The sequence below is a fragment of the Centropristis striata genome, chromosome 7 (assembly GCF_030273125.1).
Source record: "Centropristis striata isolate RG_2023a ecotype Rhode Island chromosome 7, C.striata_1.0, whole genome shotgun sequence".
Classification (NCBI taxonomy): domain Eukaryota; kingdom Metazoa; phylum Chordata; class Actinopteri; order Perciformes; family Serranidae; genus Centropristis; species Centropristis striata.
The window spans coordinates 21741542-21766557 of record NC_081523.1 but is presented as its reverse complement, the minus strand read 5'-3'; the positions used below and the strand labels follow the sequence as shown (position 1 = coordinate 21766557).

The 25016-nt window shown below is 38.0% G+C and overlaps 2 protein-coding genes across 2 annotated transcripts in view; both read right to left on the bottom strand.

Annotated features, from left to right (window-relative positions):
* Window positions 1-1784: 1784 nt before the first annotated feature.
* rgs7bpa (regulator of G protein signaling 7 binding protein a) lies at window positions 1785-13097 on the bottom strand. The gene is made up of 6 exons (XM_059338197.1): window positions 12162-13097; window positions 10993-11159; window positions 4523-4653; window positions 4029-4173; window positions 2986-3056; window positions 1785-2838 (listed from the first exon to the last, which is right to left on the bottom strand). The coding sequence occupies exons 1-6, from the start codon at window positions 12309-12311 to the stop codon at window positions 2747-2749; spliced, it is 756 nt and encodes a 251-aa protein (XP_059194180.1). The 5' UTR covers window positions 12312-13097; the 3' UTR covers window positions 1785-2746.
* A 2457-nt stretch (window positions 13098-15554) lies between these two features.
* The window catches only part of rnf180a (ring finger protein 180a), a 76789-nt gene continuing 67327 nt past the window's right edge, over window positions 15555-25016 (bottom strand). Inside the window, exons 2-4 of the mRNA XM_059338237.1 lie at window positions 19153-19390; window positions 18114-18239; window positions 15555-17038 (exon numbers count right to left, since the gene is read on the bottom strand). Of these exons, the coding sequence (XP_059194220.1) occupies window positions 16833-17038; window positions 18114-18239; window positions 19153-19390 (570 nt within the window). The 3' untranslated portion in view covers window positions 15555-16832. The remainder of the gene's footprint in view (window positions 17039-18113; window positions 18240-19152; window positions 19391-25016) is intronic.

Genomic DNA, 25016 nt, shown 5'->3' with positions numbered 1-25016 from the left:
GATGTTGTTGATTCCTGTTAATACTGTTGGGGTTGCATTCCCAATACACTGATAAAGTAGGTCTGGGTTTTGTAGAAAATAGTTTTGTAAATGTCCCTTGAGATAAAAAAAAATCTGTGTTCTGGCCTGAGATGGTCTATTTCAAAAGATGTCCTGTGCTTACTAAACCAGACAACACACAGCCTGCCAAGCAAACCCCTGCTGAAAATCTATTCCTGCCTCTGGCTAGCTGCCCTCTCACGGTGTGAGTGCATGTGTCTGAACCGGCCTGTGAAACTGTATGAAGACACCAGCTACTTGATGTCTCCTCATTACACTAAAATGCTTACTGTTGACAGATGTGCCTCACTGAGCGACAGTGTGTTGTACAGAAAGGCTGGTGGGCGTGAGGGAGGTGGTAGTACTGTAAATGCTCAAGAGCTAGCCCACATGGTTCACTCTTAAAGGGGGTGACATCCCATAATATGGTGTTTTTCTGTCATTTCTGGCCATAGTTTGCTCTAATATGAATCAAAAGACTATAATTGACGCATTTTAAGCAGTTTTAGGAATTTTAAAATTTGACATTTTTTGACAAATATCGACATACTTTTTTCAGTTTTTGGAAATCCCATGATATGGTGTTTTTCCTGTAAATTCTGGCCATATTATGCTCTAATATGTATCATCAGAACATAATTGGGCCATTTCTAGCATTCTTAGACATTTTAAAATCTGACCAATTTTGACAAAAATTAACATGTTAATATTTGGACATTCCATAATATGGTGTTTTTTTCACCATTTTTGGATGAATTATACTACCACATGTACCATCAGTTTGTTGTTGTTGTTGTTTCTTGCATTTTAGGCAATTTAAAATTTGATCATTTTTGACAAAAATCGACATACATTTGGACAATGGATTCTTCACTCACAATTGAGGCATGAAAATAAAAGACAAAGTTTTCTTCACAGATTCAAGGTAACACAGGATGTGTAATTGATATACAAATGAGCATGATTGGGGAATAAATATTACTTTAAGAAGTAGGGTGAGCTTTTCAATCCATAAAGGAACCATTAATCTCTCAGTTTATCTGCAAAATGAATTTGGATTTCAGTGTTTGTCTGCATGGATTGGGCATGTCACAAGTTTGTTGAAGGGCACACATACATTCACATGTGCAGAAAATTAAGAGTTTTGAGTCTCCTAACCCACATGAATAAATTATAATAAAAAGTATGCATTTGGCCCAGTTTTTGGGTTGAGGAGGATTTAATGAATAAACCGTGTCAGCCCCTGATCATTACAGGCTAAGGAAACTTTGAAGATTTCCCTTAACTGAAAAAAATATACTTGCTTCGAACAGAAAAAGTAGGTGACCAGCTGGATCCAGTCTGAGGTCTGGTGGGATAATCTTCCTCTCTCTGTCTCTAACTCTCCAACCCTGAGTAAATATAAACAAAAGCTGCTTGATATGGACTTAATAAAAGATTATCTTGCTTTTCTCTCTCCCCCATTCTGCATCTCAATCTATCTTTGTCCCTGTCTTATCCTCCTAGATAGAAATGTTTACAAGCAGGCTTAAGAGTAGGAGACTCCATGGCGAATCTGGGAAATATCCAAACAGCAACTGCTTGGATGTTTATTCCCAAATTATTACTTCTTGTCAATTCATTTATTCAGCTTGAATCTCAAACACATAAATGTGTCAGACATTTTCTCTTTTGATAGTTTGTCTCCACCCAGTGGACACTTTGGTGAATTGCATGCAAGAAAATCAGAGAGACCAGTTGTTCAGTTTCAATAACAAAAGTTTTATTAACAATGTAAAATGACCTATATCAGCTTTGACTACTGTACCTTCGCTGTGCCCTAAACATTGATCACTATCATTAATAAGCAAGACCCATGCTGCCTGGCCTCTGTCTGCACTGGACTGCCTCAGACAGAGGGAGACCCCGCCTGCTTATAATCAACCAACTTTGCTAACCATCTCCATCTTTGAAAATAATTCAGAGAGCATTGCGTAAAGAGTATGTGTATATACAAGTCTAATGTCTCAATTTATTGATAGATATTGTGTGCAAAGAAGTTTTCTTTTTGAGTATTGTATCATATATTCCATTTTGAAGCTGGAAAGTTAAAGTTGGATACAGGTACTTGGTTTATGGAAGACTAAATTAAGTACATTAAGAAGAAAAAAACAGCAAGAAACAGAAAACAGAGACTGTAATACACAACAAACTTACTCTGCACAAACCTGTCATCTCAGCTTAGACATACAGAGGTGTAACTTGTCTTTGCAAAGCGCTGTCCGCAAATATCCGGATGGCGTCTATTCATAAGTTATCACATCATATCTGACAAAAACTGACAATAATATTCCCTTTTTTAAAACATGAATCCTCATTTCATTCACTCAGGTTTGTGGAAGTAATTGAACATTGACATTATTTCAAATTACCTCTCATTCTCTTTTACATTGGACAAGCAGATATCTCACTTCTTTTACCAAAAAAGGGAAAATTTGTTGCAAAATATCTTAAAATATATGTTCATGACTTTTGTTTTCATTACATTGCAGTTACAATTCTTCTTTGTATTACAAAATAAAATTATAAAATGGGCAGCCTTTAAAAAAAAGAGAAAGAGACAATTTATTTGAAAATGGCAGTAATAGATTGGTGGGAGACACAAGTGGTGAAGGACAGTGGGTAATGGTGTCTTTGTTGCCGCCTCCTACCCACGAAGGCGGGGCCCTTAGCTGGTTACCAGGCAACAGAGCCCAAAGAACCGCCTCTTCCTCTGTCGGACCAGTGGGTAGGGAGTCAGGTTCAGCAAACTGCTGTCATCTGGGCACAAGAACACACAGCAGATCACAGCCAAGTCAGACACTCAAGCTAGTTTTAGATTTTCTTTGACTATAAAAGATTTTTGAAAGTGTCAGTGCTCTGTGGGGTTGAGGTGTGTGTGTATGAAGTGTTTGCTCTCTATCTTACCTTGGTTCTTCAGTGGTAAAGGCATTGTCTCCCTGAGTTTACTTAGAAGGTTCTTCATCTCCCTCATATCTCTGCAGTAACACAAATAAAGGCTTTTATGTCGTGTATCTGGAGCATCTATCATGTGGAATATTTTCACACGCACACACACACAACTTCTTGCAAATTCTTGCCCCATTTTTGCAGCGTATTCCAAAAATACATCTTAAAAAAATCTACTGCATTTTTCATAATAAAATGTATTAATCTAATTTCAGCACCTGATACAATAAACACTCTGACAAAGCACAGAGCAGCCTGTGACAACTAGATGCCACCACAATATGTGAAGTATTTTTCAAGCAGTTTGCAAACTGTCTAATATGATGCAACATCCCAAGTAAAAACTGGACTTTTTAAATGTTTTTAAAAATGTTCCAGTTATCAAAAACAAATTCAGACACTACATTACATTGTGTTCGTAGGTAAAGTACTTGCATGTACTGTTGGTTGTAAATACTGTTGGTTTGCAAAAGACATTCATTTTCAGAGGCATGTAATTAATTTTTTACAGGATGTCCTTTAAAAAAACAAATCTGAATTTTCGTCTGTGTAAATATTATGCAGTTATATCTTCATAAAATCAACGTACACTGTAAATGATCAGCTATTACATTATTTATGAGGGTGAAAGAGAACAAATAAGGTGTGATGTAATCAAATAAAGTGTTTTAATTAACTACATAGTTGTGTATTTAATAGAGCATGATCATGTCAATGAAATAATTGGTGTTAGAATGCAAATGTAAATGTGTCTGTGATTTTTTATTGGACTTTTTCATTTAAAAAAATACAATCATCACAACACCCCTTGGCCCTCACTTCTTCTCTCCCTCACCCTCCCACATCCTCTGGTCCAGGGTCACACAGGTGACCAAACACAAAATGAACACAAAAATATTGCATGGTCAAAGTATCCAAAGGGAAATGTACAATTATTTACACCACAATAAACACACACAAACATACAACACTTACTCACACACACATTTTTGTCCACTTACCTTTCTATGTTTTCTATGTCAGTGGCCACCAGCCAGCACAGCTGAGGAAAGTCAGTGGGGGAGGAAGAAGTGTCCTCCAGGATGGGGATGTCTGAGCTCTCCTCTGTCTTACTGTCAATCCCGGTAGGACCACAGAAATCCTTACCTAAAGTACACAGAGAAGCTAGCCTTAAACACATGGCTTCACTACATGCACATACAAAAGTACTGGTTTATATTTGTACACATATATGCAGGTTTGTTGATGAGGCTGATTGTGGAATTATAAGAATGATGGTGATGTTTTAAATGAAAATTGATAATAAAACATGGTGGAAAACTGTCGATATAAACATACATATATTTTGCTAGTGTTGCAACTTGGTTCTGTTTTCTTGGTTGTTTCTTTTAAATGACTTAAACAAAGAAAAAGAGCATGCTGTACATAAACTAGCTCACATATACACAAACAAATACAAAAGCTTTGCCACGATGAGGCTTGTTCATGTATTAACCTTTCCTGTGGAGCTGGAGGGAGCCCAGCAAGCAGACAGATTTGAGCATCTCAGTGATGTACATCTCCAGACAGCACTGCAGCTGGATGAAGAGCCTGCAGATCTCAGGGTGGATCTCCCCGTCCTCAGGCCTGAAATGGCACATAGTTCGAACACAGTTAAGTTACTGGCTGACTGGAAATCAATAAACTATGGATACAATGGCAAACTTAATGGAAGCAAATAAAAATCATAGTTTGGGTTCAGAAAAATATTTTAATTGATGGTGCCTTCATGTCTTTGTGTACAATTTAACACCTGATGACTGCTGAGTTTAGAATTGTTGAGTTACTTGATGTGTATGCGCTAACTCCAACACTAAGATTATGTAGCAGTTCCACTGAAAAGACCAATGTTCAGCATATAGCTTCCAAATTGTGTGCAGTGCAGCTGTATATTCATATTTATTCTGCACTGGAATTCTATTCTACTCCTTCTTTAGACACTTTATATTTTATTGTATTTTTATTGTTTTTTTATATTTTATTGCTTGAAGTATGCCTAGGTTGTTGTTTTTACTTAATTGTGTTGTTATTGTCTCTGTGTGTAATGCTGCTGCTACACTGTAATTTCCCAGCTTGGGATAAATAAAGTCTATCTATCTATCTATCTATCTATCTATCTATCTATCTATCTATCTATCTATCTATCTATCTATCTATCTATCTATCTATCTATCTATCTATCTATCTATCTTTGTCTCCTAAAAATTACATTCCAACATTCAACTATGTTTAATAGGAAATCAGAAAATCCTATCAAAAATAAACACAATGTTGCCAAAGACCTGGAATCACCCCTGGTACTCTTACCTATTGGCATTGGGAGAGGTGTTGCTGTTTTATGTCCCATGTAAATTAATTGATTTTGCAAACAAACATACCTATCTTAACACAAACCAATATCTTTTCCCAATGCTGAAAAAAATGTTTTGCTTTGATGCCCAACACAATAATCCAGGAGAAAAACATTTCCCTCAAAAACTTTCCTTGTATGGGATGAAACATCATTGATGGGATTGCAAAGTGACATAAAAAGTCAAAATGCTGTCCAAATCAAGGTAACTAGTAAAAAACTAAAATAGTAAACAAAAGTATAATAAATAACTAGGACTGCAAGCAGTACTGAACGGGCCCTCGCAGTACACGCGTGTCGGGGGCATGCTGCTGTCGGGGTGTGTGCGTTACAGGGGCCAGTCTATACCACCCCTATGAATTTCATTGCCTTAAGTGTTATAGTGTGGCCACGGTACCAAATATGAAATTAGACTGCCACCTAGGGGCCGATCAATAAAACCTTAAAGGGTTATCCTCAGGAGGGCATTGACAATAATTGTACCAAGTTTTGTATAATAATGCACAAACTATCCCTTTAATCAATAAGAGGTACTTTTATGTACATTTTATGTAACTTTATACTTCTACTCCACTACATTTTGAGACATAAATTGTACTTTTTATTCCTCTACATTTAGCTGACAGCTTTAGTTACTTTTCAGGTCAAGATTTAAAATGAAAAACATGATACATTTAAAATGATTACCCATTTTTATAAATTAAACCACTTAAAAGTTTATTAGGTAGTTAAAATGAGCGGAGTGGAGTCATTTCACAGTGTGGTACTAGTACTTTTACTGAAGTAAAGGATCTGAACACTTCTTCCACCAGTCTTTTTGACTTCTTTACTTTTTTTATTTTTTGTAACTTTTTTTTTTTTTTACATTATTTTTCTTTATTTTATTTTATTATTTTTATTATTTAAATTTTTAAATTTTTAAATTTTTAAATTTTAAATTTTTTTTAATTTTATTTATTTTAATTTTATTTATTTTAATTTTATTTTTCTAATTTTTTATTTTTTTATTTTTTAATTGTACATTTAAAAAAAATGAAAAAAAAAAACGGAAAAAAAGCCGCGCATGCGCAGAAGCGCAGAAAAAATAATTTAAAAAATAATTATAATAATAATTTTTAAAAAATGATAAATAAAATAATAATGATAATAATAATAATAATAAAAATTTAAATTAAAAAATTAAAAAATTAAAAAATTAAAAAATTAAAAAATTAAAATAATAATAATAATAAATAATAATAATAATAATAATAATAATAATAATAATAATAATAATAAATAATAAATGTAAAAAAAAGTTTAAAAAAAAAAGTAAAGAAGTAAAAAAGACAGTGGTGGAAGAAGTGTTCAGATCCTTTACTTCAGTAAAAGTACTAATACCACACTGTGAAATGACTCCACTCCGCTCATTTTAACTACCTAATAAACTTTTAAGTGGTTTAATTTATAAAAATGGGTAATCATTTTAAATGTATCATGTTTTTCATTTTAAATCTTGACCTGAAAAGTAACTAAAGCTGTCAGCTAAATGTAGAGGAATAAAAAGTACAATTTATGTCTCAAAATGTAGTGGAGTAGAAGTATAAATTTACATAAAATGTACATAAAAGTACCTCAAAATTTTACTTTAAGTCCAGTACTTGAGTAAATGTACATAGTCACTTTCAACCATTGCTACCTGCCTTTTCTAACTATACATATCGGTTAAGAGTCCTCCTTCAGACACTGTATGAGGATTAAAGGAATAGTTTGTACATTATTATACAAAACTTGGTACAATTATTGTCAATGCCCTCCTGAGGATAACCCTTTAAGGTTTTATTGATCGGCTCCTAGGTGGCACTGTGCCGGCAGTCTAATTTCATATTTGGTACCGTGGCCACACTTTAACACTTAAGGCAATGAAATTCATAGGGGTGGTATAGACCGGCCCCGATGGCAGCATGCCCCGACACGCGTGTACTGCAAGGGCCCGTTCAGTACTGCGTGCAGTCCTAGTTTCAATTATTAGCATGCACATCTTCTGTCACATCCTAGACAGCCAACCAAAATATCACTACCCTGCTTTTATTTTTGAAATATCTTAACAGTGTTGCCTCCTTGTTTTTGCATTCATATGATCACGAACCTGAACTATAAGTCAAAAAGCAGCAGTTGATGTCAGAGTTATAGACTCAAATACACACACAAAAGTTTACAAATAGATACTTTCAACCTGTTTCTGTTGCTTTATGTCAACAGCAGACAAGGTCAAAATTTCTTCTGACTGGATTTTGCTTCATTATGTTATTGCATGTCCATCTTTTTTGTATATCTATTGGTCTGAAAATATAAAAATAAAATGCAGTGGAGAAGTTCAAACATAAAACCCCCATCTGAGGAAGGTTTATTTACCCAGAGCTGATCACTAGCTTTTATGAGACACTGCAGTAGCTTTACAACCATGTGTATCTGCTGTTCAAGGGGAAACTACAGCAGGTGATATTCAGTGGGTGTGATATCACGGGAGAAAGTGACAGCAATGAAAGGCGTGAAACTTGCACCTGGTACAAATATTTCTCACACAAATCATGCTGTTGCATTCCCTTCTTCCAACAGCAAAGCTTCCTCCTTCCCATCCCAACACTGCTGCCTTCTACAGTACTGTTGCTAAAGCACAGCTGTCATCAACGCTATCCTGCTTATCAGCTTTCCTCTAGCAGAGGAGAGGCCCTGCATCACTCAAACCATTCAGACACACTGGCTTTATTTGATTAAAGGGGAATGATCTGTGCCGTCTAATTCGAGCTCTGTGTCTCTAGTTGCGGAGACGGACATTGAAATGGCCTGGAGAGCTTTTAGAGAAGGAGGTTTTTGAGTATGTGGTGGTGATGATTATGACAATGATGTTGATGCTGTTATCAGTGGGAAGTTAGACTTCTGTCTAAAGCTGCTGCACCGTCACTGTCTCTTTCTATAGCAGCAGCAGCAGGAAATTCAACCGGAAGTCTATAATGGCTGTATCGAGCTGTATAGTTATTACAACTCTGTATTGGCAAGAATGTGGTGATACAATAAGTCATAACACAAATGTTACAATATATTGTGACACTGTAAGCATGGCAAAGGCAATTGTCCAGATAATTTTCATTGTATCAAGACCATATTTATACAATCCAAGTAAAAAAGTGTTACACTTTGTATAAAGCTCATGTTGCTTATAAATAACATAATATAAACATACTTATAATACATTATAATATAATGTGCTTATAGTATTTTATGTGTAATAGTCATAAGCATAATGCCTTGAAAGCATATTATAAAGCATTTTATAATGATTTATGTGTTAAAGTATAACAATAATTCATAATTGCTGGATATAAGTATGAATATAATGCATTATATATATATATATATATATATATATATATATATATATATATATATATATATATATATATATATATATATATATATATATATATATATATATATATATATATATCTTATGATGCATTATGCAGTGTGGATTATCCTACCTCCCAACCCTAACCCCATAATCGCATTATAATGCATTGCAACTGTGATTAAAATGCATTATGAAAATAAAATAATGCATTACAATTATTATAATTATAATACACTATGATCCTTGCAAAAACATGTCTGTAAGTGTCCAGAAGTGATGACGTTTTATGAAATGTGACCTTAAAAGTCATTATAAAATGCTTTAATTAATTATAAATATTTATGAATGCTTGTAACTATTATTATGCAGTGCTACATGCAGTTTCCAGCACAAATTATGGTTGCTTACAATGCATTATAGAAATGGGCTTTTTATTTATTTATTTTTTTACAATTTATGCAATCAGAATAGTGGGATCTGTATTTGCATTCAGTCCCTATAACACCAAACATCATAGCATTACTTCCACTTCTACTTATTCTGTCTGCTATGCATCTTTGCATGTAAAATGTAGATTAATAGAAATGGGTAGTTTTTGAGAATCAAACAGTATCACTAAACATGATATCATAACATTCTTTTTTTTTCTTACACTAACAATGATTATGAGCCATATATTGAAAAAATAAAAGTACAGGGCACAACGGTTCTGCACTGTAAACTGCTTTGTTTCTCTGAAAATATAAAAATAGATCTGATTATAGAATGCAACTAAGATTCCACTATTCAGTGAATGTTGTATGATTCATGCTTCCGCATGACAGGAGTCATGCAGTCGACATACTTACTGGCTAACCATATGAGTGTGTCATGCACATGTGGTTCAAATCCTCCACAGATTAAATGGAAAGATTTTGTCATGCATGTAACAGACAGTGAAGGATATGCATTCTTAAAACGCTGTAAGATATAGCAAGTGGATTAATTATTGAGCCAGGAAATGGGTTACAGAGCAAAGTAGAGTACAGCCTAACACATTTTAAACTCGTCCTTATGAAAAATATGCTAATATTTAATGAGAGCACATTCAGTGATTTCACAGGTCTCCAACAAATGTGCATGCCAGTTAGAAGAAGGAATATGGGCTATAGCTAGAGTGAACCTGATGCTGTTATTGTTCCAATAGTGCCTGGGCTTTGGCAAGCAGCACTGCAGAACATCCTCCAAATCTCTCTCACCACTGGCTGTCCGATTGTTATTTAAGTAAGTTTGAAGGTGCCAAGTGAGCTGGCATCTTCACCTCATTGAGGACCTTCAAATCCCAAACCTCACTTTGCCCTTCTTCCACTGGCATCAATGTGGAGTAGATGTTTTGCTCAATGGAGAGTGTAGGCCAAGGCAACAGACATGTCAGGCTTCTATCACAGCTGGTTTTCCTCTATCTTCAACCAAAACCTCTATCGTAAACAAACTACTTGTCATATAATTTCACTGTTTTATTTTGACTTAGATTCTTACAGACATTCTGTAATCTAGAAAACAATAATATTGTTGAAAAGCATGCTAGTATTTAACTGTTCATTGGACCACAGCAGAAACTCAAGCCCCAAAATACACACACAAAAACAGAGCCACTCTCAGAATACATTAAAAGCAACAATGCAAAAGTCATTGGCTCCACATTATTGAAACTATTATCTCAGATATTCGTCCGGGGAAGCATTCCACTTCATGCATTAACGTTTTAGGACCCAGCTAATGGGAAGCGGTCAGTTACAGTATGTTGTTGTGATTGCTTCCTGGTAAAGCTGTCCCACTAGCAATTAGAAACATCATGATGTTGTTGTTGTTGTTGTTGTTGTTGTTGTTTTTAAAAGGAGCTGATCTCATGTTCTGTTTCCCCTCAAACACTTTCCCCATTTCATGCTCGCTAGTTTCACACTAGTGGAGCAGACACTTCGATGATTTCTTTGAAGTGTAGAGGAGCAGGCTTAAGTATACATGTGCCTAAAACGGGGATGCTTATGCAAATTAGAGATGTGCTTTGGTAAAATTAGCTACTTTACAACTTTAGGCGCAGCAGCGTTGCAGAACGCCACTTTTGGTTCTCTTTCAGGACCATGGATAGCTCTTTGCGAGGTAGTCATTTTCAGCACCATGGACAGCGTCTGTGTGCCAAACTCACCCCGATATCAAGGAGAGGCTGTGGTGTGCCGCTCTCGCCATTTCGCAGCCTTTAGTTCGGGTCTTGAGCATTTCGGCCCGTAAAGAAGGACAGTCCACAGTGATTTCTCCAATGGAGATGACCAGTTCACGGTACAGAGCCACAAGCGTATTGAATTCTTGGACGATCTGTGTCACAATGAGATGATAAAATCATACATAAAATAAGTTATTCCTCAAGTAAGCACCACACAAATAGAAAACTTTTGCTTAAATATGGCTTCCTGTCAGCGCAGTTAGCCTTTACCTTGGCCTGCATATTGACTTTTCAACATGAAAACGTGACAGCCAAGGGTGCTGAACAGCACGATATCCTGCCTCACTATTTTCTTCCCCCCACACTGAGGACACGTAATGTGCCAGTGCAGGCGCATGGTAGTATGCTTCAATGGGAGTAGTATTTCAGAAATTGCAACCTTGCACATATGCGGTCACAAAAAAAACCCCATTGATTTCTGAGAGAAACATGGGATTAAACACAGAAAAGTGAAGCATTGGCATTAAAATAGTCGGAAAAGTAAGAGTGCATGATGAATTAATTGATTTTTTTGACGGGGTCCCATTATGCTAAGTTTGGTTGTTTGCACAACCCCACAGCTTAACATTGTGGCACAAATATTTCGTTCATTTTGTGCAACTCCTGCTTAACATCCTGCTGCACTCCTGTATAGGAACAGCGAGGATCCATGACGTTCACTGATGTATGAAAGGGTGAAGCAGGCTATACATATGATCATTCCTGCCAACATCAGTCAAAACACGGGACCTATGTGCTGTGATCACGAACAGCTCAAGTAGATAATTTTGGAATTCGTGCATTTAAAAAAAAAAAAAAAATCAGCCCAAATCACCAGCAGCTTTCCACACTCCAAATGCAAATCACACAGTCAATTTGCACGCCAAGATGATCTGTTTGGCTTCACTGCCGACAAAGCAATGCAAATGCATATCGCTATTTTTAGGCTCACAGACCGTGTTACGGTCTTTTTTCTGCAGCTATTAACAGCTGTCGCCTGTGCATCCTGCATGCACGGGATAGTCGATCGTCCTAGAACAAAGAAAAGGTTGGGATAATAACATAGCACTCTTTATCAAAGGCACCATGCAGGCATTGACGTGTCGCAAACCTACCATTCTGCAGTCGGCCACGGCGCGCTGGGCTTTGCGGGTACTTTCGGTGCTCTCCCTCCTCTCTGGGTCTCGGTAAGGAGGCTTGCCGATCTGGAAGATGTTCCCGGCGGATCTGGGGCGGTTTTTGCGCCCATTCGATGCAGAACTCATGCATACACATCCACTAATAAAACAGCCCTAATACAGAACGGTTTTGGCTTATTTCCCCCAGCAAACTCCACCACTTTATCTCTTCCTGTCTCACCACCCTGCACCTTCACCTTATTCTCTCCTCCGTTTACGCTCAATTCACCTTCGCCAACTACTGGCTGGGTTGAACCTCGGTTATTGTTATTGCTCTGTCTATCCCTCACGTTCCTCCCCTTCTAGTGTGGGAAAAGAAGCAAATATTTTCCCAGACGAGCCTCAGAGCGAAGGAAAAGTACCGGATGAGCGCCTGCGACTCCTCTCCGCATTGCCTCGACTGCGACGGGGCGCAAGTCACCTTCACTCCAGCAGCACACGGTGCACAGTAAAGACTTCACACCCAACCCGAAGTCCAGCTAGCTGAGGTGTCTTCTCTGACGCACCGATGTCGGAAGAAGACGATCGCATTCAAGGATATACTCCAAATGCAACCATTTTTTATGATTGCGCGTTTCCATTAAGCACCAATAAGACGGGCGATAACGATCTTTTCTTTGCTGCACAACCTCCTTATAGAGCCGAAATAACGCTGCCGATTTCACAGCGCACAGGAGACACTATACGAGCCTCTGTGCCGGAGCAAATCTGAACGTAAAAAAAAAGGAAAAAACTTAATTCCTGGTAACGCGGTCTCAATTCGGCTCCCAGTGTCTTCTTCGAGTGTTTCCAGCTGGTCGGGCGGGCCTATCTCTAACCTTGGAGAGGCAGTAGAAGACGAGCAGTTGCTACAGGCCTGACGTGGCTCTGTGGCTGGCAACACTGCGCACCCAAAGGACGGGAATACTAATAGAGCCCATCAAGTCAGACCCCCGCCCTGAGCTGTATGAGAGCCTAAACGTGCGAAAGTCAGGCTGCTGGCCACTTTGCCTCCACATAGTACAGAAATATACAATACAACACTCCAGTGAAGACTAAATTAGGGTCAATTTAAACTTTATTGTCGAAAACCATAAAATACACATCTACTATGGTATATTTATATAATGTGTGCAGGCCCATTATATTGGGACTAAGTGTGTTTTATTATTTTTTTATTTTTAATCTCTATCTACAGGAATAATAGTATAATATATCTATAGACAGACAGTGTGGTGTAGTGTTACTTTAATAAAGTTTTCGGAGACCTAAGGTCATTTTAAGGTTGTTAAAGGGACAATTCAGCCTAAAATCAAAAATACATATTTTTTCCTCTTACCTGCAGTGCTATTGATCAGTCCAGACTGGTTCAGTCTGAGTTGCATAGAGTTGGAGATATTGGATGGAGAGGTGTCTGACTTGTATGTAATATAATGAGATGGCACTTTGCACTTAGAAAAACTAAAAAATAGAATGTGTCCCTTTCCAGAAAATAAAATCAGGTTCCTTGAAACAATCCACAGACTTTGTTGTGAGCAGTTTCCAATAGGAATTATACTATAAAGAAATAAGGTAACACTTTCTATGAGGCCCATGTTTATAATGCATTAAGCACTGTATATTTATATTTATGAACATTCATATATATTCATAAAGCTGTATAAGAACAAGCATAGCATATTATGACATATTTTCTTATGATTAATAAAACATTAAAAATGTTTTTGTGCTATAAGCACCACAAGGGAAATGCCCTCTAGCCCCCATATATTTTAGAGAAGGCAGACATCTTTACAGCCGAGGAAAAATATGTATTTTTGATTTTGGTGAGATCTGTCCCTTTAATGGTATGTTCTATATAGAAAAGTTTAGGGAATAGGCCTGGCAGTATTATGATTAAACATCTTACTTTGCTAAGTAGTTGTACCAATTATTTTTTCTTCACTAAGGGTAATCTTACTTGCAATCCATGTCATGTAAAACATAATAGACAAATACATAACCGCAAAAAGTATTATGTAAATAGGAATTAAGCTGCTTTCATGCACTCACACACAAATGGAACAGAGCGGCATCAAAGAAAAAAATAGTGAATATGAAAATTTAAATGTATAATTTATCAATACATGTGGCAGTTTGTTCTCTATATAGTATAGTCTGTATAGTTTATACACCACAAAAACTATTCTCTTCCAACATTCCTATTTTTTTGTTTGGTGCTATAAATGTGCCTGAATCCATTGGTGGCTTTCAGCAGTGGCTATTTGCCCTTCCTTGCTTTTCACAACCACAAAGAGGAAAGTATGTGGTAGATATTCTGAATAAATTAGGAGTCCTTTTCGGTGTATGGTGAGTGCTCTTTCTAAACCTGCATTACTATTTAATTGTGAATGCAGAAGAAGACTTCTATGAAAATCCATCTATGTAAGTGACATACACCCACAGACGCACACGACTGGACTCACATCAACACAAAGAGACACACTGTAAGTTTCCAATGTGCAGAGTGAAACTGGAAACGTACAGTATAACTCTATGTCTATTTAAATGTAAAAGATTCTGCAGTGATCATGGGTTAGATATGGATCTCTTCAAAGAGATGACACCCATCAAATCTCCTGTTTGTTTGTTGTTGTTTTTTAGCAATGACAAGCCAACTCATTCTTCTTAAACGGCTTTTACTCCAAAATGTACATGATATTTTAATAAATAAACACACTAAAACTTTGCCAATTATGTAGTCAATCAACTTTTAATGCTAATGTCTGCCAACTGAAAGACTTTTTACATGGCCTCCCCAAACCTTTCCACTATGCCTTGCACCTCTCATCATTGAAACTAAGGCAAAGGACAGTCTCTATCCAGGGGTTACCAGAGTTTGTTCTTTCCATAGAGTAAGTGCAAAATATATCCATTGAGTTAATGCCTGCACTAGCCATATTGGCAAAGCCAAGTCCCAAATGCCTGAGGTCATTACACCAAGGCCCTCGGCTTGCAACTGGAAACACACCTGATCACTTGATTGTTGTTGGAAAGTTATACCAAAATGACCTGATAGGGGTTATGATGCAAACCACAGGGGTGCAAATGCCCTCAGCAGCAAGTATCATGTTTCCAGCTTGCCGAACCATTTGCTGTATGTCATTTCACTTCTCTCTTTCCTGTGTCTCTTCATGTCACTATCAAATAAAGGCAGAAATGCCCCCAAAAAGTTAGATCAATCTGAGAACAATATGCGCATTGAGCAAAGACGACCACATACTTTGCACTGATGCAAGAGGAAAATGAAAGCCTTTTGGTAAGCTTGAATAAAATAATGTGTGTTATCCCAGTTTAAAAAAACTTAAAATATGTCAGGAATAAAGTAATTTATTTGGCTGTGACGTATGATTTCCTTACCAATTTGGAAATCACTTAAAAGTTACAAATTACTATCAAAGCCACATCTACATACCTGTATGTATTAGTTTCTGTGTAAAAAAAAAATAAAATAAAAAATACAGTGACTTAACATTATTTTCTCCGGGGGCTGCTTAAGAACAACAAAAACCAACAAGTTCTTTCTCAATAAAACAGCAAATTAAATACATCTTGCAAGACATACTCTAATGTATAACACAAGTGGCAATGAAAAAAGGGTTGTGGAGAATGGAGGTAAATTGAAACAGAAGTTCATAAAACCATAAACATGGTCTCAACCCGTACCAAAGAGTCAATGTGTCATTTAATGAGGTCATTCTGAGGATGCATAAACATGAAAATCCACCCAAAAAGTGCACGGTCATGTGATAGTCTTTTTCTGTTTTATTGTGGTTTAGTTACGATAATAATTCTTTTTTGTTTTGTTGTCATTGTGCAGTACCTGTAGTAGTACTGACATATTGTGTTCTGGGGTTTGGGGAAAAGTATCAACAAGAACAAAAAAAGATCTCTTCTTGATTACCAGAAGAGCTTCTCAGGCTTGTGTTTCCACAGTCCATCAGTCATTTCTCTATTAGAATTGAAAAATACTGTTTCAATGCCTAAATTTAGGTAGACACAAATGTTTGACATTGAAAACCTTACAGTATGTTTTAATAGACTGCACATCTTAAAATAAGGAAATATTTTGAGTTGTAATTATGCACTTGAAGAAACTTAGTGCTTAAAATGTCATTGAAAGTAATCAGACTGAGTAGTCTAGTCGTCTGTGGTGATAATCAAAATGTTCAGCATTAACAGACTGTATGTCATTATGCTGAAGGTAAAACACTACAACCTAGATGTTTTTCATGTATTAACTCCTCTCCATACAGAAACAGGACGTGCTGTGCAACACACATTACATGTGCTACATGTGGAGACAGAGAACAGAGAACATTGGATTCCCAAACATCCCTCTACACCATTTCCCCATTTCAATCATTTATTAATAGGAGACAACAAGCTGGCACACTGTTGTTTTCCCTCCACCACACCATCCCACCTGCTTGAAATTCACTCATTGCCCTCTCATTAAACCCTACAGCTCAGTTTCCCACCTTTATAAACTTGCCTCTGCTTCATCTTTAATTCCTTACTTTACAGTCATCCTTCAGCACCCTCAACCTTTGCTCTTTCTGTGTTGCTCCATCATTGTTGCCAGGATTGTCAAAAAGAAGGGAAGAAGAGGTAGCAAAGGAAGCAGAATATGAAGAAGCCGATGACCCAGTTGACTGAATAAATGTAGATGATGACCATGTCCATGTCAAAGCGCCAGCCTCGAGAGTCATCCTCAAAGTCCAGAGCATCCAGACGGTAGCCTCCTCCATGGGGGAACTGGCGTCTGGCAATGGGACTGGACTGCCTCTGGAAGCCTGGTTTGGGTGAAAAATAAGGTATTTTATCTGGTGGGTTTCATTAAGTGACACTTCCCCACAAATATCCATGAAATGGCTTTAAAATATTTCTACAGTGTTGTTGTCTTTACTTAAACGCATGCCAATTACAATGGAATCTAATGGTGACAAGTGTTCATGGTGGATTAAAAAAAACTGCTACTTTTGAGGAAGCTAGAAGGTTCAATGACACAAAGACATTTTTTAATTCTATTATTATACAGAATTTGGGTTTTAAAAGCTATAAATCCTAAAAATGAATTAAAGTGATTCAGTCTTCTCCATCAGAATTAAAAAGTATAAAGAAGGTTGTGAAACAACTGTAATCCTGTATTTTTTTTTATTAAAAAAAGGAAGATTTTGTGATTTCAAAAAAATACTTGGTTAGTCAACCATTTCTTAGGGTTAGTATGCAATTTACTAAAAACCTGAGTATCTTACAAAATACTGTATGTTTAATTTAACTCCTGTGGCATTACCAACTTTTCCACTACGTATGCTTATTATATTCAATATCTCTAAAAACTTAACCCTTATTGGCATAATTTCTTTTAGCAAAATATGAGCTCACAGCTTTATGGAAAGCAGTACCTCAACATGTGCACTGTATAAAGCCATATTAAGGCAAAATATTAGTGCTTAATACTCAAAGAGAGATTCATATGACTTTAATTAGTGGTACAATGTCAGTGGTCATACATGGGTTAGAAACTAATTTTAGGGGATGATGCAACACTGCTTCCCCTCAAGATATTCTCAAAGACTTTTGGGTATAATATGAAATTGCATGTGTGTGTGTGAAAAAGGCAACCACTTAAATTAGTATTCTATACTATGAAGCATTTTGTGTTTAATCTACCATTGAAGCCTTGAGGCCCTTTTCGATAATTACATAGCAGGTACCCTTGTGCTACTCTGACTTACAAGACTTTCAATCTAGAAAAGCAGTAAAGCATTACATGTGTCCAATAACTGCTACTTGTATTTTGCCAAATCTGATAAATTGACCCTGGAATGAGACAATTGCCCAATTTTAGGGGGATTAAAAACTTGCCTCCAAAGATACGAAAGAGTTTTCGGCAACTTGGGAGAGGCCACTTTGCACAACTTGCTTTCTGGAAGTTCTGTTTCCGGGAAAGGTATTCCTTTGGGAAGAATGTCCTCGATGTTTGGTTTAGCTCTGCAAGAAAGACAAGGAGACAAAGAAAATATCAGAAATATTATTCCCACTGGCACTATTTGATAGCTTGGATAGATTTAGTTTGATTTATTCAATATGTTAGAAAAAAGCAGCAGAAGCAGCATCACCAGACTCCCTCATTTTCTCCTTGTTCTGTTTCCATGTGACCTTGGCTTTGGTAATCAACACAAGAATCTAATCTACAATCCTTGTCACCTAATCACTCTCAAGAGCCCTTATTGTGTCTGCAGTCCTCATAACCATGGCCACTCTGCCTTTTTATGGCCACAGCAGTGTCCCTGCCGCTAACTTTCTCCTTCATACAGTACATGAAGAAGTAGGGCAAAGTGAATCACAGAACTCCATTACTTATTCATAGATTTGTCGAAATTAGACTGCGTCCCATGTAATAGCATGCAGTGATGATGAGGTTACATAAAATAAGTATGTCACTATAAAGCATATATGCAGAAATATTATTACATATTATATACATATCACAGTTTATTTCCCATAAGGAATACTACGTCTTGTATTCATTAGAAAGCACAAAACAGAAGTGTTCAGATTGTGTTTGATTTTGTCTTCTCAGCCTGGGTGACTCATCTGGTCAGAGCTGAACTAAAGGTCTACTGTGCTCCCAATGGGACATCTGCAGCTGGGCCCTCTGAACAATCTGCAGCTTAGATATCATCTGTGCAACAGCCAATAAGCATAAGAATACACATGTAGCTGCAAATTTACAATGTGCACATTATGTCATGGAGTATTTTTATTCTAAACTACACATTTTTATTTGTTTTATCCATCCCACATTATTCAATCTACAATGCTGAGTAGAATCAGCAGTGGAGGACATAAGTATTCAAATCATGTGAATTGTACAGCAAGGGCTTTCTGCCCATTAGCTCACCCTTCTGGAAGAAGACATGTGTGATGATTGTTCTGCAGAGGGGGCAGGGGGTGTTGGTAGGGCTGTTCTTAGCCAGTGTCCTCAGACAGGGTTCACAGAAGATGTGGTTGCAGGGGTGGCACATGTAAGGACTAAAGTACACATCTAAACACACGGCGCAGATGTAACCCTCTCTATCACCGGCGCTCACGTCCTCGTCGTCCTCGCTACTGCTGCTGGATGGGTTCCCTGTAGAACTCTGTGTGAGGAGAAAGTGCAGAGGGAGAGAACATAGATAGATAGATTATGTTGATAGTTGAATCAGTGTTCATGTATATCTTTTATTTTAGACATTTGGGTATTTGCGTATGTGTTGGTTTGGCATGTTTTCAATGACATTCAAATCAGACTGTGCCAAAATATAATTTTCTGATACTATTAAAGATGAAAAAGAGCAACAACTTTTTTTTTTTTTTTTTTTTTTAAGAATTTCAACACTTTCAAATCATGATGCCAAACTCATTTCTACAAGGTCACGGATACATGAAATGAGTTTCTCAGACAAGTATAAAATATATAAGAAGAAAGGAGAACAATCCAGAAATCTGAACCAAGATGTCATCTCTTCAGCTGGTAATAAATTTGACTGAAAACGTCCTCATTCGCAGTCCTCTTGAGATTGTGTTTAAAATAGTCCTTAATACACCCACCCTATTGGATGAGCGTATATGTCTTTGACACCCACCTGCACAGCATAATAAGTGTGAGGACATGAGGGTGTCAGGTGTGAGCTCAGCAGAGTCAAATGTCTACCTACCTACCTACATTTTCTGTAAAGCATAAACATTGTTTGCTAAAGAGAACAATTTGACCCTGACGCTGGCCCTAATTCAAACTCCATTCACTCAGAAAAAGAAAAGAGATGTGTTGCATCTATTCAGGTATAGAGTTTTTCCATAAGGCAGTGTGACTCATGCATACACAATTGTGTAAGATAAAACATTTTGTTTACGCTGCAGATGGTCTGTCCTCTGTTTACCTTTTAAATCGAGTCTGTATTCTTTATTTCATACAGCACAATGCATCTGCCACCCCCACTGCTGTAATCCCTCTCATTGCCCTCCCTCCCAAGAGCATCAGCACCTAAATACACAAATCCATCCATCCGCCCATTTATCCATCCATCTATGCACCCAGCTATCTATCTATCTATCTATCTATCTATCTATCTATCTATCTATCTATCTATCTATCTATCTATCTATCTATCTATCTATCTATCTATCTATCTATCTATCTATCTATCTATCTATCCATCCATCCATCCATCCATCCATCCATCCATCCATCCATCCATCCATCCATCCATCCATCCATCCATCCAGCTCCATCTGCTTTTCTGAGGCCGGACCTGCTTTTCTGGGGAACCCTGAGGTGTTCCCAGGCCAGACAAGATATATAATCTCCCCAGCATGTTCTGGATCCACCAAGGGACCTCCCACCAGTTGGACCACTTGTATCAGTGATCTTAATCTTTTGGCGATGACACAAATTTCATGAGCATAGGTAAGGGTCGAATCATAGATGGACTGCTAAATAGAGAGCTTTGCCTTACCTCCAGCTCGCTCTTCACTACAACGTTCTGGTAAAATCACCACTGACATCACACCAAACCACCTGTTCATCTCACACTCCATTTGACTCTCACTTGTGAACAAACCCTAAGATACTTGAACTCCTTCGTTTGGGGCAGTAACTTGCTTCCGACTCAAAGGGAGCAATCCACCGTTTTCTGGCAGAGAACCAGGCCTCAGTTGTGGTACTGACTGTCATGCCAATGGCTTCACACTCGACTGCAAAACCAACACAGTACATGCTGGAGGTCATGGTTTGATAAAGCCAACAGAACTACCTCATCTGCAAAGAACAGAGATGCAGTCCACAAAGTCCCCAAACTGGAAATTGACACTAAGCAATTCTAAATCCCAACTACAACTCTTAAGAGAGGAAATAAAAAAACTCTTTTTGAGAACTCAAGTCCCCCATCTCCTCCTCAGACCTCAGTCTGCAGACCCAGAGGATTGGTGTCTGAAGCATCCATCTTGAAAGGCCTGGGGGGTACTTCCAGAGTAATTACCACTCTCTGTTTCTCACCCAGGGGGAGCTCCAGGGACTGCCATGTCGCACCAGTCCTGCCTCCCAAGGTGTGTCATTAACAGAGAGAAGAGAATACAGAGTGCACGGCTCCCAAGTAATCATAGGCTCTGAGGCGCTCCCCTGGCAACACGCACTGTAACATGGCACCTTTGTCTTGGTTGCATTGCAAAATATGCACATATATAAACAAAATACCATTCTCTAACACGGCAAAGTAAAGTAAATCAAAGTATTTTAGCAGACATAGATTAAACCTTCTCTTTTTGCCACCTTCAATTGTATTTGCTTCTTTTGACTAATACAGTTACTACACCACCAATCTGAAACATATGTGGTTTGTATTAACTTACAAGAATAATACTTATTTTACAATAGCAAAAAATGTTTCTGCAAAACTACAAGCAGTAACTAAAACCACATTTCAGCTTCTGTGCAGCAGCTGGATAAAGTTACTGAACAATCCAGCACTAATTGCCTCTCCATCACACAGGATGCAACCACTTCCTGTGGGAAACTGGATGACAATAACACCGGCTCTGACCTTTGGCCTACTGTATTCTGTATGCAAAAAGTCCAACAGGAACTTCTACTCAGATATATTAACAGGAGATTCTAGAGGTAAAAACAAGTATTTCCACAAACAATGATGGTATGTAGGCAGTTAAGTTACATCATATCTGCAAAGAGGAACATAAATAAAACATCATACTTGGAAACACAAATTGTGACATGTGTATCCAGAACATAAACCAGGCTTTGGGAGCAAAGGGGTTGAAAAAATAATAACAATAGGAGAGGGTGAATAGGAAAAACTACTGTTGAGCATCCATTGAGAAAATCCTGGAGTCCCAAGGCTACGGCTAATAGCAGAAATGCTGTGCTTGCAGCAAGCAGCTCCCAGGTGAGAATGATTGTAACTGTGCAAGTGCAAAGTTGGATAATGCTGAGACAAGAGCATGCACACTCAATAAGCCTTGATAATGATAAATGACCAAGCTGGCTCATAAATAAAAGTTTAAAAGAATAGTTGGAAAAACACGCTTACTCACTTTTTTTCGTGGAGTTTGGTGAGAAGATCAATACCACTCTCGTGAATGTGCATTAAGTTAACATAAACACGGGAAGCAGGGGGAAGCAGCTAACCTGGCTTTCTCCAAAGTTCAATATACACATTCAGAGCCTGTGTATACACAAGACGCACTGGCACCACTTATTAACATGCTGGCAAGCCTACGCACAAACATGCATGCACTTGCAGATCAGCCAGCACAACAAAGAACAGAGAAGCTTGGATTACAACAAACACAGAGGGAGTGTGACTTCATACTCTGTATCTGATCTTAACTCAAAACAATAATAAGCAAGAGGTATTGAATCAAGAAATGGATATTCTGGGTTTCAAAGCTACTTATTCTATTGAGCTCTCTCTAATTCAACTGTGAGAATAATTTCAATCCACCAACGTGACTGCAGATCTGCAGCAGCCAATCAAAAAAGAATCTGCTCTTTTGTCTGGTTGTTTTTGAAGGGCTCTCCACCCAAGCCTCATCATGCAACTAATTCAGATGTAACCCCACTTTAAACCACACAGACAATGGCTATTGAGATTAGCTGGGTGCTGATAGGGCTGTCAGTCAGACACTAGGTGAATTAACACACACAGGTAAACAAATACATGTTCAGCCACACACACACACATACATAAAGTGCCATAAAGTGAAAAGTGGACCCAACAAGCAATATTTAAGTGTTTTTTTCATGCCTGTATTGTGTTGTACCACACACTAACGAAAACAACTCTTCCTTTTTTCATGAAATAGCCTTTCATCCTAAAAATGTAAATAGACCTTTAAGTGGATCAGTTAGGTAATTTAAGGCTGAAGTGCCTTGAGACTTGAGCAACTTAAGAGCACCCTTAAGTTTCTTAATTACCCTGCAAATGCAAACTGATGAACACTGAAGACAGCAATGACTGATTTGGTAAATGGTCAAAAAAAAAAGTGTGTTATTCAGCATTAGATAACTGTCCCTACTTCTAAGTGGGCACATACAAAATCACATTGCTTTAATAGTTGATAAGTTATTACTGGTATAAAATTAATGCAGGGAGGAAAGTTAAATGCCTTAAAACATTTCTAAGGGCTAGGAGGGGGCAACTCCAGTGGTTGCAGAAAGAAGTCTGATTGTATAGAAATTACCCTACTTTTCATTTGATTTATTACTTTAGTAAACATTTTCTTAATGATTCAATCCCTAGTTTCACATCTTCTTAAATACAGCATGATGCTCATTTTGTAAATTATGGTCACATTTAAAGTAAAATAGATAGTAAGTTATGCTTTAGGGTGGGGCTTCCTTATGATTGACCGTTCAATACCACCGTGTTGTGGTGTTACAACTTTGGTACTTTCACAGTGTGTTAACTAGAACATTTTGGTCGCCTAAAAATGTCTTGTTCAGTTTAACGTTAGATTAAAAGACATTTTAAATTGGCTTGTCATTTTGAATAACAGATGCCCCTTGATAACCAAGCTTAGTCTAGCTAGTTAGTCACTAATGTCTGCGCTGGTTGCAAAAAACCAAGATGGTGTTGGCCAAAATGCCAATCTTGAGGCTTAAATCCAGAGACCACAAACCAATGGATGACCTAATGGTCATCGACTATTTCCACACATTCTATATACTATTTGGTAAACTTGTATCTTGTAGCACGCAAAGATATGAGTTAGTTGCCTGATCTTCACTGGCAAAACATTTGGTGAAAGAAAAGTGACTTTGGAACCCATTTTCATATTGAACGCTCAGTTAATAGTGTCATTCACCTGTCTGCTCTCCTGCAGTTGACTTTGTCTCCACCTCTCCCTTCTCCTTTGCCTCCTCCTCAGACACTTAATTCTGTTCTTCTCTCTTTTACTCATCCTCCTCTCCCCAAAAGGGACACAAGGCGGCACCATTGCTGAGGTCATGGTTTGACCGATCACCTCCGTCACACCGCTGCCTCCTTCGTCGCCATCTTCCACATCCTCCTCTTCTTCCTCCTCCTCTTCTTCTTCTCCTAGCTCTGAGCTGATGGGAGATTGGATGCGTGTCTGATGGCTTTGTGAAGACCGTGTGATTGCTGCCTCTGTTCTCACCTCCACCCAGAATGGATCTGGCTCTCTGGATGAATTATGGCGGTGTAGGTCTCCTGCAGCTGTCCTGGGTAAAAGTCTTTGAGGGGATAGAGATGTGGATCTGGTTTGGCTGGGAGGCTGAGGGAGCGCAGAAGACATGGATCTCATTGGTGGCCGAGGGGATAAGGGGTTTCGATTGGCGGTGATGGTCCGGGTGCAGCCAATACTGGGAGGTCTGGGACATGTGTATCCTCTCTGCAAGTTGTTAGATCCTTCTCCAACTTCCAAAGTGCTGTTTAAATGGATGTCAGAATTACTGCTGGACAAACTTTCACTGCTTCCTGCTGCATGTCTGTCCTGGGCTCCATCTCCATGTGTCTCAGTTCTTTCAGTCTTTCTCTGCCTTTGTTTTCCTCTTTCCCTGCCTCCTATATGTTCAACATTTTGCATCTCTTCATCCCTGTCTTGGTTTCCCTCTCTCCATCTTCCCCTGTTGTCCTTGCTGCAGGTCTTTCTGTATGCTTTCCTCCCAGGCAGGGCAGGTCTCACCAGCTGCTCCACACTGCTCGACCTTCCCTCCCCAGCTGGATCTGCACTCCTCAGCCTAGGTCTCAC